Below are 19742 nucleotides of genomic sequence, written 5' to 3' on the forward strand. Positions count from 1 at the left end.
GAGTCAGCTCCCTGAGGAAGAGGTATTTTATTTCTGACAGTATTTATTGTTTCCTGTGTGCAGAATTGGGCAGGCATCTGTCTGTCCCAGTTGTAGGCAATAAGAGGATGCAGTGATTTTTGTTTCAGTTTGTTTTGTTTTTAATGATTTTTGTACTTAAAATAACTACATTTTTCAAGTCCATCATGACATATTATTCTTTATGACCCATTAGAGAAATGTTTGAAAAATTTATTCATTAGTGATACAATTTGGTTTGTTTAAAAAGAACACTTTAGATGCTGGGAAGAAGAGACATATGGAAACAAAAAGACCAATTATGAAGCTGCTGCAGTTGTTGAGATGAGGATTGTGATTTAGATGAAAGCAGTAGCAATATTTAGATGAAAGCAGTAGCAAATTGATAATATTTAGAGTACATATTAATTGTACTCTAAATATTATCAATTACTGTTCCTGATGCCTATTTCCCTGGACTATAGCTCTTGTTTTACAGGACAAAGGAATAAATGTCTTCTCTCAGTTTATCCTCAGGCATCAATAGCCTATGTCACATTTTCCTGAGACCTGTGTTTCATTGCTCTTTTGATTCTCTCAAACCACAAATTCCTCTGAGTCCAATCCTACTGCCAAGATGTATTTATGTACAGGATTAAAGATATTCTCCTCCAAGACTGGCACTTCTCAATCTGCCAATCCAGCGCTCTTGAAATGGGTTGCATTGTATCATGAAATAGCTCTTGATGAATTTTCAGGGGCCTTAAATACTTTTCAGAGCTACTTTGCCTTAGAAGCTTTCCTCAGATATATCTGTTACTTTAAACTCTGTGCAGTAGTGCCGGTCTTTTCTGGCTCATATGTAAATGTGTGGGTGTAGTTCTGTTGAGCAGCATCTAAGTACTGATGGATGTGCCAAGAGAAAGAGAATGCTCCTTGTCCCTAGTTCACCTCAGCTGCCTGGTTAGATGTAATTCTCTTAATTTGACTTGACTCAGAAGACAAATGAGCTCGAAGATACACCTCACTTATTTAACATCTGTTTTTGACAGCCTACCAGTAATTACTATTTATTCCCTTTTCTCTTCTCCTATTTTGCCTTACAAAGATTTTTAACATATTGCATATGAAGAAATTAATTCAAATAAGTCTATATTTGGATATGTTTTCTGATACATATCTTGAAAACTTCTGGTGAAAGCACTACATATATTACACAACAACTTATATTGCTGATTTGAATAATCCAGGTGGTAGATGCAAAATCTTATGAGGAGTGGATCCCCTTCCTAGTGATTTTTAAACTATTTGGTTTTCTTCTCAAAGAACAGCTTAGAGTCAGTTTTTTATATCCTGACATAGTGACATTTATTTGGGGTACTGTAACTGTTGTCTTTGGCATTATAAATATTCAAGACCAGTAAGTGAATACAATGTGTATGTATATAGGGGTCATCTCATCCTTTTCCTATGAGGTGCCCACAAACTGAACTAAGATTTTGTAATAATTCCTGAAGTCTCCCAATGTGTACTCCTTGTCTTCCATGGGGATTTCAAGCACATTTTGGCACATGAGTGTTGAAAATAATTTTGCCTGAAGTTCTTTCTTCCCATAAAGCTTAAGTAGAAGAATCCTTCAAAGTTGCCTTTTTTTTTTTTCCATGTAAGGAACAGAGAATAAAAGTCTAATGTACCTTGAGATAATCTGAAATTCTTTTTTGTTTGTTTGCTTTTGTTTTTATGGTGCTGGGGACAAATCAGGTCACATGCATGCTAGGCAAGCACTCTATCACTGATCCTGGTTATTTTTTCTGTGTTAAATTTTTTTTCCAAGATCAATATAAAAGCTTAATGCAGTAGAAAATGAGGAACAGTTCATGGCCACTAGGATTTTTGAGGAATTCTATTTTTAATCCTTTTAAAAAACAGATGGCAATGTTTTTGGTGTGTGTGTGGGGGTATTCCTGGGGATTTAACACACAGGCACTTAACCATGGAGCCACATCCCCAGTCCTTTTTATGTTTTACTCTGAAACAGCATCTCACTAAGTTGCTGAGGGTCTCACTAAGTTGCTGAGGTTAGCCTCAAACTTGTAATCCTCCTGCCTTAGCCTTCCAAGCCACTTGGATTACAGGCATGTGCCACTGGGCCTGGCTTAGAGGTAATATTTCTACAGAACAGTCCTTCAATTTTATAATCCTTGCATTAATAACATTCTTGAATTTCAAAAAGAAAACTATCAGTTATATTGCTAGTAAGTCTGATAAAGTGTATTTGTTCTTTCTTTCTCCTATTATATGAATAATCTAAACAAATGCTAGTTTATAACTTTTCCTACCTAGTTTTTTTTAAATTGTGTTTTGCAGGAGAACTAAATAAATTTGGAAGTTGTTGAAATTCATGTACATATTTAATAGATGCATAGTTGTATGTGGTTAAAAAATGAATAGCCAAAGATCATTATGGTATAAGTACTGTGTGTTCTTGATGGCTGAAGAAACAAATCACTAATTTTATGACTTAATTATAATAATGAATAGTATAGTCTCAATATTTAAACTATTGCTTGAAAGCAGTTCAGTATATTCTTAATTCATTAATATTTAGGAAAATAGTAAAATTTTTGTTCTTAAACTTTATTGATTAAAGTAGATACTGATATTATGAAGTCCAGTTTGAAAGGCAATTGGTTATATACACAATTTTAGAATTAATTTTCTTTAACTGCTATCTGTATCTTACTTGATAATAAACAAGTAATAAAAAGTTAATTTATTCTTAGTGTGCTTTTCATATTGCTTAGAAAATGCCTAAAATTTTTATATGGGATTATAACCTTTTATAAGAAGATTAAAAACTGATACAAGTACAGATCCTTCATCATGTCTTTCTTCTTTTGAAACATAGTTGTCTGTCTGGGTCCAATCAGGAGATAGAAACTACACATTGGGTTGAACAGGGTAAGTTTTGTAAAGAATGATTAAACCCTGATAAAAGAGTGACTTTAAGACATAGGAAAGTATATATGGTACCTAGGACTGGTAGAGAAAGGACAAACTTCAATGGGCCCCTTCCTTAAGGCTGGGATTCAGATCTCAGTGGGGAAAGGTATAATTCAACCTACCAAATTAAAGGGTACCATTGTACCCTGGTCAGAGCTAGTTCATAGGCAGTTGGGTAATATAGCATGTAGAGGGGGAGCAACCCTTTGAGCCACCTGTATGCCTCTGCAGGCAGGAAGTTTTGAGAGGGTTGAATTTTGTGTTGAGAGGTAAGATTATTGCTAGGCAGGGCCTATACTTCCAGGTCCTTGAGAAGACTGCACATCTGGACATGTGTGTGAGGCAGCCTTTACTTGATGTTCTTACCTCAGTACCACTGATCCACTGTGCAGTAGTTGGAAACTACAGAACTGCCTTTTGCCCTATAATCTCCTTTAAACACTCATTGCTAAGAAACCTTCAAGTAGTTGTTACTGTAGAGAATCTCAAAATATTTGTGTCCATGTGGGACTGTATATGTTGAAAGGAGAATTTGAAACTGAAGATTATTAAATTTGTAACTGTCATAGTCAAGTTTCCATTCGTCCTTTCCCCAGTTTTTGTACTTTCTTGCAGTACATATTTGCAACCTCTTTTGACTAATTACTTTTCTGCATCTTTTATTGTTTGTGATTGCTTTTCTTCTTTTAGCACTGTTGACATCTGGGGTCAGGATAATTGTATTGGGAGGCTGTCCTGTGTATTATGATAGGTTTAGCAGCATCTCTGGCTCTATCCCTAAATGCTAATCACACATACATCTCCTCCTGCCTGTACATAGTTCACATTGTGTTTTGTTTTGCTTTTTGGTACCAAGGATTGAACCCAAGGGTGTTTAGCTACTGACATCTCCCCAATCTTTAAAAAAAAATTTTTCCTCAAATTTTGAGACACAGTCTCCCTATGTTGCTTAGAGCCTTGCTAAGTTGCTGAGGCTGGTTTCAAATCTGCAATTCTCCTGCGTTAGCCTCCCAAGCTGCTAGGTTTATAGGCGTGCACCCACCACACTGAGCTCCACAGCAAAAATGTCTCCAAATGTTAAGAAAATCCTTTGGAGATCAGCATTTTCCTTGGTTGAAAACTTACTGTAGCCTGTGTTGTTCTCTCTTTTAGGAGCAGTTTTCATATCTGTTTTAATGAGGGTTTGCTAGTGTTTTTTTTTTTTTTAAACAGGCTCAGTTTTAATAGAGAAGGAATCTTAATTATGAAACTTATGTTTAGAAGAGGCATTAGAAACTAACACCTTGTAAAAAAAATCTTATGTGAATTAAGGTGGAATTTTAAGTGGATTTTGTTTCTAATAACCTTGATATTTGGTTGCAGGGCTAGGATTAGAGAATTCCATTTTTTAAAATGAAATATTATATTGGTAGTGTTTTACTATATTCATTCTTTGATTCAAGAGCTTATGCTCTGCCTTTACCATGCAAGGTGCTAGAGATTAAATGACAATACACTGAGTGAAATTTTTCAAGTATGCATGAAGAATCATTTAGTTGTCACATTCTTGCCTTGATTCTTTTTTTTAAGATTTTTTAAAACATGGATACAATATCTTTATTTATTTTTTTAATGTGGTGCTGAAGATTATACCCAGTATCTCCCAAGTACGAACCCTAGCCTCTTGCCTTGATTCTTGATGGTAAAACAAAACAAAACATGTTTTAAACATTAAAATATAATTTCTTCCTATATAAAATGACCGTGTTAAAGGTGCTGCTCTTAGCTTTAAGGTCTAGTTTTGCAACTGGGGTGGTATTTGAATCAGAAGATCCACATTCTGGCCTTGTTCCTTATTAAGCATCTTCATCATTTGTGAAACTGTTTTGATTAACTGGATTCAAAATCCCTAACCTACAATTTCTAATATGTCATGAGTAGTCCCCCAGGTTAGAGTTAAAGATGAGACCAGGGAAGGCCTAAAAGCCAGTTATAGTCTTCTAGCACTTATGTTCTGGATACAAGAAGAAACAATTTTACTTTTATATAGTTATGAAAGCTTAAGCAATTAAGATTGCTTGTAGATTAATTGAAGACAAGTCTAGCAGTAGAGTAAGGGCTCAAACAGTGAGTTGGCCTGAAATTCTTGACTTCTTTACCTGCTTTACAGAGATTTGGCCATGATAAAAATTTCTGACCATGGAAAACATTTTATTGTAAGGATTCTAAAAAGGAATTGCTTAAGAAATAGTATACAGAATCAGAGAAAAGTTTGTAGTTACATGTTGGATGAGGGGCTTGTATCCAGAATATATGAAGATTGCTTAGAACTTAATAGCAAAAAGAACACAATTTAAAATGGAGTAAAGGATTTAATAGATATTTTTCTAAAGAAGAATAAACACATGACAAGATGCTTAGCATTATTTGTTGTTAGGAAAGTACAATTCAAACCCATAGTGAGATACTATTTTATACTCACTTCGATGACAGAGTATGAAATAACAGAAATTAAAGTGTTGGTAGGAATGTGGATAAATTGGAACCCTCATTCATTACTTGGGGGAATGTAGAGTGGTTCAGTCATTATGGAAAACAGGTTGGCAGTTCCTCAAAACATAGCAGTTAAACAGAACTTCCATAAGATGTAGCACTTTCATTCCAAGGTAAATATCCCAAAGAACTGGAAATGCATGCTCACACAAAAATTGTGTGTGAACATTTTTTGTTGTGTTTTGTTTTCCCACCTCACGATCCTCCTGCCTTAGCCTACCAAGCCAGTCCACCATATCTGGTGCATTAATGTTCTTAATAATAATATTTCTAATACCCAAAAGTTCAAAAAAACTCAGATATTCTTCAGGTGATTGATAAAATCTTTTAACTCCATGTGATGGAATGGTTTTGGGGCACAAAAACAGATGAGGTTCTGATATATGCTATAGGAAAAATGAACAATATGTTGCATGGAAAAAAATGAAAAGACCACATATTGTGTGATCCACTTATATAAAATATTCTGAACTCTATTGAGAAACCACTGAATTCTGAACATTAGAGGGTAAACAGTATGGCATGCACATTATGTCTCAGAAATGTTTTAATGAACCTAAATAATAAAAAAGATTAGTCAGTATGAGATTATGCTATGCAATAGACATTTCACAAGTACAGTTATTTTTAATTTTTTCTGTACTGGAGATTGAACCCAGAGATGTTTTACTACTTATCTACATCCCCAGACCTTTTTTTCCTTTGAGACAGGGTCTCACTAAGTTACCCAAGCTGGCCTTGAACTTGGAATCATCCTACCTCAGCCTGCTGAATAATTGGGATTTATAAGTGTGTACCAGTATGCCTAGCACCAAGTTCAGTGTTTGGCTTTGTTTCTGTATGCACATTATGGCTAACGTTTAGTTTACTTAAGCCTGTCCGTTTATAGTTGAACAGTTGGAGTGAGATCAGGAGAGTCAAATTATCTTTCCATACCTGGCCATCATAACACAAATAATCACATATCTGTTTAAGGTTTTTCTTATAAGAAAAAATGTAAATAGGAAGAGGAAAAATGATGTAGAAAATTTAACTTTATATCTTTATGTTTAATTATGGAAAGATAAGATTAGTTAATTATAGTTTCTTGAAATTTCTAGGAGATATTCATGTCTTCATGTGAGATATTCCATTAGAATGTTCATTTTAATAACACAATTTATATCATTTCAGACAGATTTGACCAATTTTGGGCCATCAATCGGAAACTTATGGAGTATCCTGCAGAAGAAAATGGATTTCGTTATATCCCTTTTAGAATATATCAGGTAAGAAATAACATTTTGAAAAATACTAAGTTGTGAAAGCCTCAGACATCTTACTTCTTGAAGCAGTCCTGGTCCAAAAATCTTTTGTGTAGTATCTGAAAGTTTGTTTTTCAGCTCTGACTTTTGGTGGCAATTATATTAGAGATTGACTTGTGTGCAGTTACTACTCATTATTCAAAGTGTTTATATTTGCAGAATTCCCTACTTGCTAAAATTTATCAGTGACCCCTAAGTCAGTACTTGAAACACTTTGCAATTTTACAAGATGTGCAGTGGAGTTAAAAATATGATTTGCCTGATGTGCATGTTCCAAGCTGACTTTAAACAAAGCAACACTTTGTCTTCTTGTTCACCTTTCATAGTATAAACAAGAGTCCTTTTCATAGTCTGTTCAGTCCATTTTTTTTCCTGTTCCTTTTGGGGGTATGGGAGGTTTTTTTTTTTTTTTTTTTTTGGTTGATGATTTTTCTGCTGTATAGAATGCACAGTGTAGTTTTTGTTTGTTTTTGTTTTTTAATATTTTGTTGTTATTGTTATAGATGGACACAATATCTTTATTTTATTTTTCTGTGGTGCTGAGGTTCAAACCCAGTGCTTCACGTGTGCCAGGCAAGCGCTCTACCACTGAGCCACAACCCCAAACCCGTGGTGTAGTTTTTAAACAGAAATATACTTAAAGCAAGATTATATATTAGGTGATGAATATGTCATAACAGCTCTCAGAAACGTAACATTATTTCTCTTAGGCCCAGTAGTTCAGTATTTGCTAATTCAGCATTTTAAGTCACTTTTATAGAATTTAACTATTACAAATGAAAGGATTGCATTCATTTTATATGGTGAATTCTTGGAATTGTACAACAAAATAGACAGTAAGTAGCTTTGCAGGTCTTCATTACAGCAAATATATAGGAGGTAAAGAACTATAATATTTTGTATAGTACTTAAAAATTCAGTGTGCTTGGGATATAATATAGCAAATACTAAATACTTATTGAGGGCCTGGGGTTGTAACTCAGTGGTTGAATGTTTGCCTAACATGTGAGGTCATAGGTTTGATCCCCAGCACCACCAAAAAATAAATTAATAAATAAATTATTGAGTTAATGATATTCTAGAAAGCAAATTACCTGCTATCATGGGAAATCATTTAAGAACAGAGAGTCTGCTCTAGTTAAGTCATCACATAACTATATTCAAAGAGGAAGACCAATCACCTGATTAAAAATTAGCAAATAAAGCCTCAGAATACTGAAGGAATAAAGTACCTTTTTATTCAATCCTGCAGGTATAATTTCCAAGGGGTTGATACTTTTCTTGAAGTCAGGGTTGCTGTGTTCCTAGTTTGGGTCCAGCATCTAGTAAAGTACCCAGCATGTGAATTTTTAACTTGGTAAATCATTTATTGTTGATCTTCTTTTCATTTTATTCTATCATAATCTCCATATTAACTTACCATAAGGCATTTCCACAGCCTAACAAAGTATTTTATTTATGGAATTTAGTTGAACAAAATATGTAACTTTAAATGACTTCAAAGACATTTTCAAAAGAAGAGTTCCAAAATTGTTTTCAGATTTGTACTTCCCAGCACTTAGAAGTGTATTGTTCAATTCTGGTGTTTACATTTAATGATACTGTATTTTCTTTATGTAATTACTTTGAGTTCCTATAGGGATAGTGTATTATATTAATGCTTACTGTAGGGATTATTATTGTCAGAATAATAGTGCAGATATACAGAAGAGAGGTCTTCCTTTTTGGTATATCATTGTATTCTGGTGGAAAATTGTCAGTTCGTAACTCTTACTCTTGTTTATTATAATGCAGAAAGAAGTGGAGTATGGGGTTAGGAGGAAAAACAAAATGTGTATGCATGGCAAAAATGGTTTTTATAAAAATTCCATAATTAGTTAAGTGGGAAGGTAGAGAATTCTCAAAATTTGCCTTACAAAACCTGGCTGCCAGAAGGGGATCAGTGCTTCTTGCCTGATCTTTCCTGTGTCAAGACAGTTGGGCATTTTGTCCTTAAAAGAAAGAGACTGAAGTTTTTAAGTGACCTACATAACTTTCCTTTTGGCTTTATACCCAAGTGTGTTGTGTAACATGAATATAACAATTTAGGTCTTCTAGTTTTTACTAATTTATCATATCCTGACTTTCTTCATTTCCCTATTTTACATTTTATTTTATTTTGGTTTTTGGGTACCAGGAATTGAACCCAGAGGCACTTAACCACTGAACATATTCAGCCCTTTTTTAATTTTTATTTTGAAACAGGATCTCTCTAATTTGCCAAGGGTGGTTTGAATTTGCAGTCCTCCTGCCACTGGGATTACAGGCGTGTGCCACCACTCTCGGCCCTGTTTTATGTTTTAAATATCCATGCATGTTCTGACCAAAGAGAGATGAAGTCCTGTTTTCTTTCTTTCTTTTTGATTATATGATCTCTAGTTAACATTAGATTTCTGTTGCTAACTTTTGATTAGTTTATATGTTTGTGATATTTTGTTTTTGAGTCTAGCTTTTTATTTATATGGCATTTCGATTATTACCTTTTATTTAATATATAGTACTGTAGTCTTTGAGACCTTTAGTTAGTAAAGAAGATATAAAGAAACCCTGAAAATCCATGTTATTAATATACAAATGAAGGGAATAATTTTCACTAAAATACTTATTTTACTCTGCAGAATCCTAATAGAATTCCTGTACAGCAAGGAGTGAGCAAGGGACCCTGAGCATGCTTGAGAGAGGCCCATTTTATCATGTTGAAGTCTCAAATCTGTCTTAGGAGGTAGGAATCATTATCTCATTTCTAAAAAATGAGGAAATGGAAGGTCAGCGATCTTTATATCTCTTGCTCACTATCACACAAATGAAAGAATCTAAACTTAGTTCTGATTTGTGAACTTTTTGTTGTTGTTGTTTGTACTAAGGATTCAATCCAGGTTTGCTCTTCTACTGAGCTACTTACTCAGCCCTTTTAATTTTTTTTTAAGTCAAGTCCTCGCTAATTGTTGAGACTGGCCTCAAACTTGCAGTTTTACTACTTTAGCCTCCAAATAGCTGGGGTTAAAGGTGATCTCCACCATGTCCAGCTTATCATAATTTTCCTTTATATATTATGACAAAAAGTAAAGTTCACCTTACATTGATAGGAAACTAGAACTTTGGCAGTGTTCTTTAAAGATTGGCTTTTGTAAAGATTATGTAGAACTACTTATTTTTCATCTGGAAAATGTTTATTTATAGGCTCAAAATGATTATAACCAAGTGACAGAATTATAGTGGTAAAAGTTAAATTCCTCTAGAAACTGTCTAGAGATGTTGCAGACCATGTTTCTGTCATTTACATAACAGTTTGGTTTGGTATGTGAGTTTCAGGTTTGTGTTCCTGAAATCCAGGTGCTTTAGTATTAGCCAGTATTCTAGAAATGAGGTTAATGGCAGGAAGTGTTACAGAAATGTAACCAATATGTTATTTATGATAGCACATTTAAATAGATGGTGATTAATGAGAGTATCTGTCAGAAAGATTTGTAAAATGACCATAAATTCCTTAGATATTGGTATTTCTCTTATAGAATGAACTTAACCTATTGTTTCAGTTTTTTAAGAAGGAACAGATTCATAAATGTTATCCTGTCAATATATTTTGAGTAAAAAGTTTTCTCTGATTTGCCTTATATGAGTTTATTTACTCACAAATATGTGCATTTCCATGCCCTGTGCAATACACAGGGAAGTCAAGTGGTGGTTAATATTATATATATCATTCCTGAGAGGTTGAAAGAAACTAATCAACTTCAGTATACAGATATAACACTGCAACTGTGATTTCTGTGAATAGATACTAATAAAATTCTAATGCTCCTGGGGGAATTTGAACTAGTTTGGAAAGACAGAGGAGGCTGATTTGAGGAAACCTTATGTTTCTTAGGGTAGGCAGAAAGTCTGGAGAAGAACATTGTAGGCAAAGGGGACTTTGAGACAGAGGACCTCTTGAGCATCAGGAGTTGTGGGGAAAGAGGCTGCAAAGGTACAGATTAGACCATATTACCATGTTTTCTGGAAGGAATGGAAAAATCTTAAGATAAATTTTAATAATTTGAATATCCATTCATACTTATTCAACAAAGATCATTATGCCATCTCCTCTCTTCTCCATGTTGTTTTTGAGGTTATAAACAAATTTAGGGACTCTTCTTGGGATCCACCTAACAATGTTATTTTCAGTTTTAAACAAAACACAAAGCTGATTAACGGTGTTTGTTTCCTCTTACATGATTAGATGGTTCCCACTTATCCTTAGAAGAAGTTCTTCATCAGTTATGTAATAGTACAAAAAGTGGAATTTTGAGTTTAGATTTGTTCTCTTTCATAATCATCAGAGCTCTCTGTTCTTTCTCATTTACTATTTTATGTTCATTTGTCATTAAACCCCCATTAATATTTTAATTTGATCAGGTTTACTGGCTATTTTTACTTTTACAAATTATTTACTTTCCATTGTGATGTGCCAAGATATATTTAGCAATTTCAGAGGAGAAAAAGTATATTTCTAAAAATGGAAACTAGGATGTCAGGGATTAACTGGGCACTTCCTAAACTGAAGAAGAAGTCAAATTTTAGGCTCTGGTTTTTTTCCCCCAGAAATATTAATTTATTAATATTGAAATGTGAGAACAGTAAAAATGTGTGGCAAATTATGGCCATGTCTTTAGGATTCCTCCTCCAATATTATAGCAGTGGTAGTGAGAAATTATAACTCTAATCTTCTGTTATTTTACATTTTGGTTAATACCTTGCAATAACATCTAACAGAAAAGCCAAAGACCAATAGGAGGTTCATATTAGTTATTTAGTAAACCAAATATTGATGCTTTCAGTTTTAGTTTTTGATTATTTCAAAAAGCACATTGTATAATTTGTAATATACTTTGTACAGAGATTTTAAATATGTTTAGGAGAATATAATACTAATATTCTCCGTTCTACATATAATTATATGTTACTTGGTTTAAAAATAATTTAAATTTTTTCCATAAGAAAAAAATTTTAATCTGGTAACATAAAAATCTACAGTCCCACTTCACCCTGCCCTAGTCCTCAGGATTGGTCCTAGGAACTCTGTGAAAGCTAGACAGGCATCCTACCACTGAGTTACATCTCTACCCCTTTTTCCTTTTTTTGAGGCAGTATGTCTCTAAGTCATCCACACTGTCCTTGAATTTGTAATCACCCTGCTTTGGCCTCCCAAGTAGCTGGGATTACAGTTGTATGCCACCATACCAGGCAAACTTGATACTCTTTTAGCATTTACCTATTGTCCCATTCTGGTTTTTTCTATAAATTTTACTACATCAAGTACTTCATGTAAGGGGAATCTTACATTACTTTTTTTTTTTTTTTTTGGACTTGCTTATTTCATTTGACATAATGTTTTCTAGGTTCCTGCAGGCTCATTAGAATTTTCTTCTTTCCTCCCTTTCTTGTTTTCAGTGCTAGGAATTGAACTCAGGACCTGTGCATGCTGGACAAGTGCTCTTCCACTGAATCACACCTTAATTACTAGAATTTCCTTTTCTTAAGGTTCAATAATCTGTTGTATGAATATAAAAAATTTTGTTTGTGCATTCATCTACCTGAGTTGCCTCTATCTTTTGACTCTTGTAAATAACTGTGAGCATGAACGTTTCCTGTTCTTGAGAAAAACAGAATCAACAATATGTATGTATTATCTTTACACATGTGCACAGAGAGGGAGAGAGAGATTTTTAAGGAATTACCTCACATGATTGTGGAGACTTGGTGAGTCCAGCATTTGATCAATCAGGGATAAGTTAGCAGACTGGGAGATTCAGTTTAGAGATACAATTGAGTTCCAAGGCTGCCTGCTAGTTGCATTCCTTCTTGCCTCCAGGAGATGGTCTTTGTTTTATTAAAGCCTTCAATTGATAACATACTCACATTGGAGATTATAATCCGCTGTAGTGAAAATGCACCCATTTTTAAAATTTAATGCAATTTTTGTCGTATTTGGATCGAATCCAAGGCCTTGCACTTGCTAGAGAAGTTCTTTACCACTGGGCCACAAACTCGGCCATGAGGTTCACCAATTTAAATGCTTGTCTTCTTCCAAAGAAACATTAAAAAAAAAAAAAAAAGTTTGACCAATATCTGGGCACTTCTTTTGGGTATTTGCATATAGGCAGAGTTTTTGGATCATATGGTAGTGGGTTTTTTTTTCTTTTCTTTTTTTTTTTTTTTTTTTTTGATATTTTCTGTGTGTGTGGGTGTGTTTTTAAGGAGTGGCCATTTTAACCTTGGTAGATGTGGGCTATAATCCCTGGTGAAGTTGTGAATTTTTTAATGTGCTTGTTATTGTAAATCTTCTTAAGAACAACATCATTTCAAGACATTTTTGTTGCTGCTTTTTGGATGGGAGGGAGCATATTGAGCTATACTGTCTAATTTGTTCTTTCAGTGACTAAAACATTCACTATTTGGGTGTACTGTAATGTGTTCCATATTTTTACTGATGAGTTTTCTCTTTATTTCCAGTTTTTACCGCTATAAACAGGGCTTTAGTAAATAGCATTATGTTTTCTTTCACATAGGAAATTAACACTCAAGAATGGTTTCAGCGTTGTAGAGACTTTTATTTATGTATTTATTTATTTATTTTTGTGGTGCTGGGGATTGAATCCAGGGCTTTGTGCAGGCGAGGCAAACACTCTACTAACCAAACTGTATCCCCAGCCCATAAGGTGGAGACTTTTACATATAATAAGTGTGCTATATTATTTTCCAAATACATAATGAAGTTAAATTTCCAACAAAAATATGGGGGTGTGCTTCTCCTCTTACCTCTCCCTCAATAGAGCATCAATGACTTTTTTCTTCAATTAGTTTCTCACACTGAATGAATTTATAAATGTACGTAACCCTTGTTAGCTGTTTGGATTTGTTTTTATGTTAAGTTTTAAAATCCTTTTACCAAATATGCCCTTTTTCTTAGTGGTATATGGATTTTTTTCTCTTAAGAAGATCCCTTTTGGGCTGGGGTTATGACTCAGCGGTAGAGCGCTCACCTAACATGTGCAAGGCCCTGGGTTCGATCCTCAGCACCACATAAAAATAAATAAACAAAATAAAGGTATTGTGTACAACTAAAATATAAATATTAAAGAAAAGATCCCTTTCCAGAACATAATATATGAGATAGCTTTATTTTCATCCAAATAACAACTGATTATTATCTAAACAAGAGTTAGCAGACTTTTTCTTTAGAGGAGCAGAGAGTAAACATTTTCATCTTTGTGGACCAGATGGTCTCTTTTGCAACTGTGTGACCCTGTGGCACGAAAGCATCCATAGTTTGCTAATGATAAGCATGACTGTCCCAGTAAAACTTCAAAAACAGTTGAAGGGCACATTTTAGCTTGTGGGCCATAGCTTGTTCACTCCAAAAATAAGCTATCGTTTTTATACTGGCTAAGCTGTCCACTTCTGCTTAATATTAAAGTAGTTTGACTACTGGAATCTGTTTCTGTATGCTATATTACATTTTTTTCAGTATATTTAACATTTTTTAAGTTTAATTTTTATTTTACTTTTAGTGTTTTGATTTTTGCTGCAGCAATTGATTTCTTTCCCTGTTTATACTTTTCTGTCGTTATTCTCATTCATAGAGAGCAGGTACCAGGGATGGTATTCATGGGCACTTTACCACTGAGCCACATCCCCAGCCCTATTTTGTATTTTGTTTAAGAACAAGGTCTCACTGAGTTGCTGAGTGTCTTGCTTTTGCTGAGGCTGGCTTTGAACTCAAAATTCTCCTGCCTCAGCCTCCCCAGCCACTGGGATCACAGGAATGTGCCTGGCTTCATTCATTTTTCCACATGGCTTTTAAAATTATTTTTATTCAAGACCCTATCGTGTCCTTTTTAATTGTAAGCAGAAATTAGTTAACTATAATTTTCCTTTTGTTATAATTTGCTTTACATTATCTTCCATACAAAATGCATTTATCATATTAGAATTTTGTTTCTTATATATGTGTTATGTTCTTTTACGTATAGATTTGAAAGTTTTATTCAGATAGGCCCTGTGTCGTTAAATTCATTTTCTAGATTTTTTTTGTAAATTTTTTAAAAATTTAAAAATCATTCAATTTCTGTGTATTAATGGCATCACCTAAACAAACAAAAATGCCTCATTTTTTACCATTTCTTTTCTTGTTTTATTGCATTGATAATACCTTTGAATTTAATGATGGTGGAATGTGATGATCATTATTATCCAAAGTCCACATACGAAGACACAAGTTGGTGTGATATACTTTGTATACAACCAGAGATATGAAAAATTGTGCTCTATCAAGAATTGAAATGCATTCTACTGTCGTATATAAATTAAAAAAATTAATTAAAAAACACGACAATACCATTGAATAATGATGTCAGACATTTCTGTTCAGTTTTTGGAATTAATGGAGTTAATTCTAATTTTTAATGTTTCATCATAATTTTATTCTAGAATGTTTATTAGAAACGAGGGCTAAATTATTTGCTAGTTTGAGATTGCTATTTTTCCTTTTTGTCCTTTAAATTTAGTCATTATCCTGTTGTTATAATACCCTTGTATTCACCAAGATACTGTTCTTTTACTGCTTTTCCTCCCCAGAAGATGAAACTTTAGAATACTTTCCTTTCCTACACTTCCCCAGTCTTCCACTTGCAGATTTTCCTCTGCAGATTTTATCTCCTATTTCAAGGATACCTACTTAGAATTTATATTTCGTATCTGAAAATATTCTAGGTGTCATTTTCTGAAAGGGTCTTGGTAGAAATCTGTATATTCCCTGGTCTTCTCTTTCTGTCTCAAAAGTAGAAAGAATTCAGCCTCTTAAATTCTGCTTTTCCTCAGGTTTTGGTGATTCACATGCACAAGTTCACCCAGAAAGAACACTGCAGAGGTTTCCAGCTCTCTCTAGATTAGGCTCTGCCCTAACCTCAACAGCTGCCTAGATAAAGAGAACTGATGTATGGGATAGGAGATGAAATTAGAAAAAATGTTAAAGGGGAATATAATAAGCTTCTCCCAAATTCCCAAGTATATTGTCAATTGTTTTTCAGTCAAAGAATTATATAGCAGTAACTCTTGGGAAAGGTGTCTTTGATACTTAATTCACACCATACCTATCTCAGTAGCATATTAAGATATATGTTGGGAATCTGGGTTTAAAATATGATTTGTATCTCATATGTAAAGAATGATAACAAAGTGTGAAGTGATTGCTCAGTTCTTAAAAGTAGTTTATTTCTGATCTGAGCGAAGATAACTGACATGTTGAAGAAAAGTCATTCATTTTCATGTTTTTGTAATAATAGTAATCTCAAATTATGAAGTTAATTTTATTTCCTGTCGGAGTGCTTTACATATTAAACATGCAAGAAGTCTTCTTTAGTATACATAGAGAAGAAGCAAAGTCTCCGTGCTGTGCTTATTATCTTCACTTACTTCACATTGCCTTTCACATAATAAAGGCTGCGTAAAAATGCAAAGTATATGTACAGAACTAAGGAAGTCCTAACCACTTGTGAGAGTGGTTATTCTGGGCTCATAATGTAATGTATCATAACATTCATACCATATATTCTTTTTGTAAAATTTTGGGCTGAATTATGAGATAATCATACTCATTTTCTACTATTGCTCTCAAGTTATAAACAACACAATATGGGATATAAAATAATTTTTAAAAATCACTTTATATTTTATATTGGTAAACATTCTGCAAAATACTTCCATATCACCTTATTTAATCTTAAGAACATCTTTATTGGATAGACAAAGGATCCTCTTTTTTTTCTTTTTTTGGTAGCAGTTACTGATGAAAGACAATTAGGTAGTGGAGTACAGTCTATAGTGAAGATCTTTCTCAAAATAATACTTATGGCATATGCATATTATTAAGGAATATATTCTTTGCAAGATGAAAAATATGTTTACTGAGGCTTTAGTGGTAAATAAGTTAATATTTTTGGAAAATTTTTTGATGGTGTTTAATCTTTAAAAATTTGGTAGAAGGCACCAGTGATACCATCTGGTCCTACAAGTTTATTTCCAGGGAATTATTTTTTATTTGGGGCATTTGGGGGTTGAACCCAGACCTTTTACTCATTAATCACGTGCTTTTCCAGTGAACTGTATCCCCCCCCCCAAAGTGTGTATTTGTTTTAATTACTATTTCAGTTATTAAAACAAGTACAAATACCTATAAGGTATTTTCAGATTTTGTATTTTTCTTGAGTTGTGGGGAGACAGAGGGAGATGTCCCCTTCTTTTTATTTCTGATTTTAGTAATAATTTTTTTTATTTTTATTTTTTGGTTACCACTGAACTAAAATCCCTGCCTCCCCTCTACTTTGTTTTTGTTTGTTTGTTCTTTTGGAGACAGGATCTCTTAAGTTGCCTGAGTTGGCCATGCATTTATGATCCTCCTCTCAGCTTTCCAAAGTAGCTGGAATTATAATAGGTACCCACCACCAAACCAGGCTTGATTTTAGTAATAGGAATGTTCTTTTCTCTCTGGTCATTCTAGCTAATATTTGATCAATTCAGTTGATTTTTCACATAACATATTTTGGTTTTGTTTATTCTCCTCACATACAATTTTTCTATTCTCTATTCAAATTAATATTATTTTTTTTCATTCTTATTTTGTTCTTTTTGTATTTTATTAAATTGGAAAGCTGCTTATTGAGATTTTTTGTTGTTGTTGTTTGGTTGGTTTTTTGTTTTGTTTTTTTGTATAGGGGATTGAACCCAGAGGTGCTTTACTACTGAGCCACATCCCCCAAGCCTTTCATTTTTTTAAAATTTTGATTCAGGCTCTTCTTAGGGTCTTGCTGAGTTGTTCAAGATAGCCTTGAACTTGCAATCCTCTAGCCACAATCTCCCAAGTTGTTGGAATTACAGACATGCACCACCATGCCTGGCAAGATCTTTTTTTAAAAAATGTAGCCATTTTCCTCATCAAAATTGCTTTTTATCTCCTTTACATTTCCCTGTAAACACTATTTTCACTTCATTTATTAATTCTTTGTATATTGTTTCATTTTCAGCCTTCTTCCAATTTCTCTTGATTTCTGCTTTGATTCCTTTATTATTTAGGAATGTAATGTTCAATTTCCACATAATTTGTGAATTTACCAAATTTCTTTCTGTTTTTGATTTCTAATTTCCTCCCATTATGCTCAAAGAATGTAGTTTGCAAGATTGAATATAATTAAGTTTTCTGAGACTTGTTTTATTGTTCTAACATATACTCTTTCCTGGAACGTGTTTTGTGAGAAGAAGGTATATTGTGTAATTGCTGAGTGAGTTTTTAACAGTATCTGTTACGTCTAGGTGGTTTATAGAGTTGTACAACCCTTTAGTTTCCTTGTGGACCTTCTGTGTAGTTTTTTGTTTGTTTGTTTTGGTACTGGGATTGAACTCAGAGACGCTTAATCACTGAACCACATCCCCAGCCCTTTTTATATTTTATTTAGCGATAGGGTCTCGCTAAAATACTGAGGCTGACTTTTAACTTGCTATCCTCTGTCTACGGCCATACCACCTTGAACCGCCTGATCTCATTTGAACTTTCCATCTTCTCGCCTCAGCCTCAAGAGCTGCTGGGATTACAGGCGACTGCTATGAATTATTTTAACATCAATGGTGATGGTTTGTCATTCTTCCCATATTTTATTTTGTGACCAGTAGAACATACCTCATGTATAGCTCATTCCATTTATCACTGTGTTTCTGATCTTAGCAGAGTGATCTCCACTCAAAGTCACTTCTAAAATATTCACATAATCTCCTGTTTTAGTTTTGTATTCCTCTTTACCACTTTCCTTGAATTTACTAGGCTCAGTATCTTGATAGAATTTTAGTTCATTTTTGTTTTCAAATTGTACATTCTAACACACCAGAACCATTTGCTTGTAACCCCATCTTGCCATTTTCACTCATGTCCTCTACCTCCTAACTGAACTATTTTAATTGTTCTTAGTAGATTTTTCTACCTTAATTCTCTCCCTCCAGGCTATTGATTTTTACACTGATGTTAATTCCATATTACATATAGCTTTAGACATCATATGCTATTATCCAAGTTCCCATTGTTTTCTTACTGGGTTAACTCTTCAGAATAGCCATCACAGAGTGCTTCTAAACTCATCTAGAATATCACCTGTTAATCACTTTTTCTTGATCTTTCCACATGTGTCACCAGCTGTTCGTTCTATGTTATTCCTTCTCTAAACTCTTTTAAAACACTTACTTCTTTCTGCCTTTGCTATGGCAGATGTAAATACAGAATATTAAAGCCGTGGAAGCTGGAGGAATCCTCTGACTCCTTAATTTTGAAATAAGACAACTTGGCACAAAACTGACTTGTCAGCTTGATATTTGATAGTTCTGAACTTGGGTCTAGGATCTTCATTCTGGCTCTTTTTCTATCAAGTATCATAAGATAAAGACATTTTCCAGTATTTCATCATGGTTTTATTGAACTAAATGTCATTTCTTTGAAAGCAACTGACTGAATTCACCAAGGGCAAGATCTGTTTCATTTCCATCTTTATAGACAGTTGTTTGGGACTATTTCCTAATATAATAATTGGATTAAGAATAATAATTTTCTTTAGTGTTACTGCTTTTAATGTAAAATTTGAATGACATTCTCTATCATATATCTTTAAAAAGAAATAGGTAAGTTGAGGCCTGTAGGGGGCAGCCTAACACAGCAAGTTTGGGATGCCCTGACTAATAAACTTAAATTGTTTTAAACTTAAATTGCTTTGTTTTAAACTTAAATTGCTTTCTATGAGAAATTTTGAAAAATAAAAGTAACTTAATTACAAATATGTGGCAGGTATATTA

At 33.6% G+C, this 19742-nt stretch overlaps 1 protein-coding gene across 3 annotated transcripts in view; it reads left to right on the forward strand.

Moving 5' to 3' along the window:
• Positions 1 to 19742, forward strand: part of Atg5 (autophagy related 5) — a 127880-nt gene that overhangs the window by 77124 nt on the left and 31014 nt on the right. For 2 of the 3 annotated variants that reach the window (XM_026389663.2, XM_026389665.1), the window contains one exon: positions 6706 to 6800. In XM_026389663.2, the coding sequence (XP_026245448.1) occupies positions 6706 to 6800 (95 nt within the window). The remainder of the gene's footprint in view (positions 1 to 6705; positions 6801 to 19742) is intronic. The other variant, XM_026389664.2, reaches the window with a different exon arrangement.

The sequence above is a fragment of the Urocitellus parryii genome, chromosome 8, assembly GCF_045843805.1.
Source record: "Urocitellus parryii isolate mUroPar1 chromosome 8, mUroPar1.hap1, whole genome shotgun sequence".
Lineage (NCBI taxonomy): Eukaryota > Metazoa > Chordata > Mammalia > Rodentia > Sciuridae > Urocitellus > Urocitellus parryii.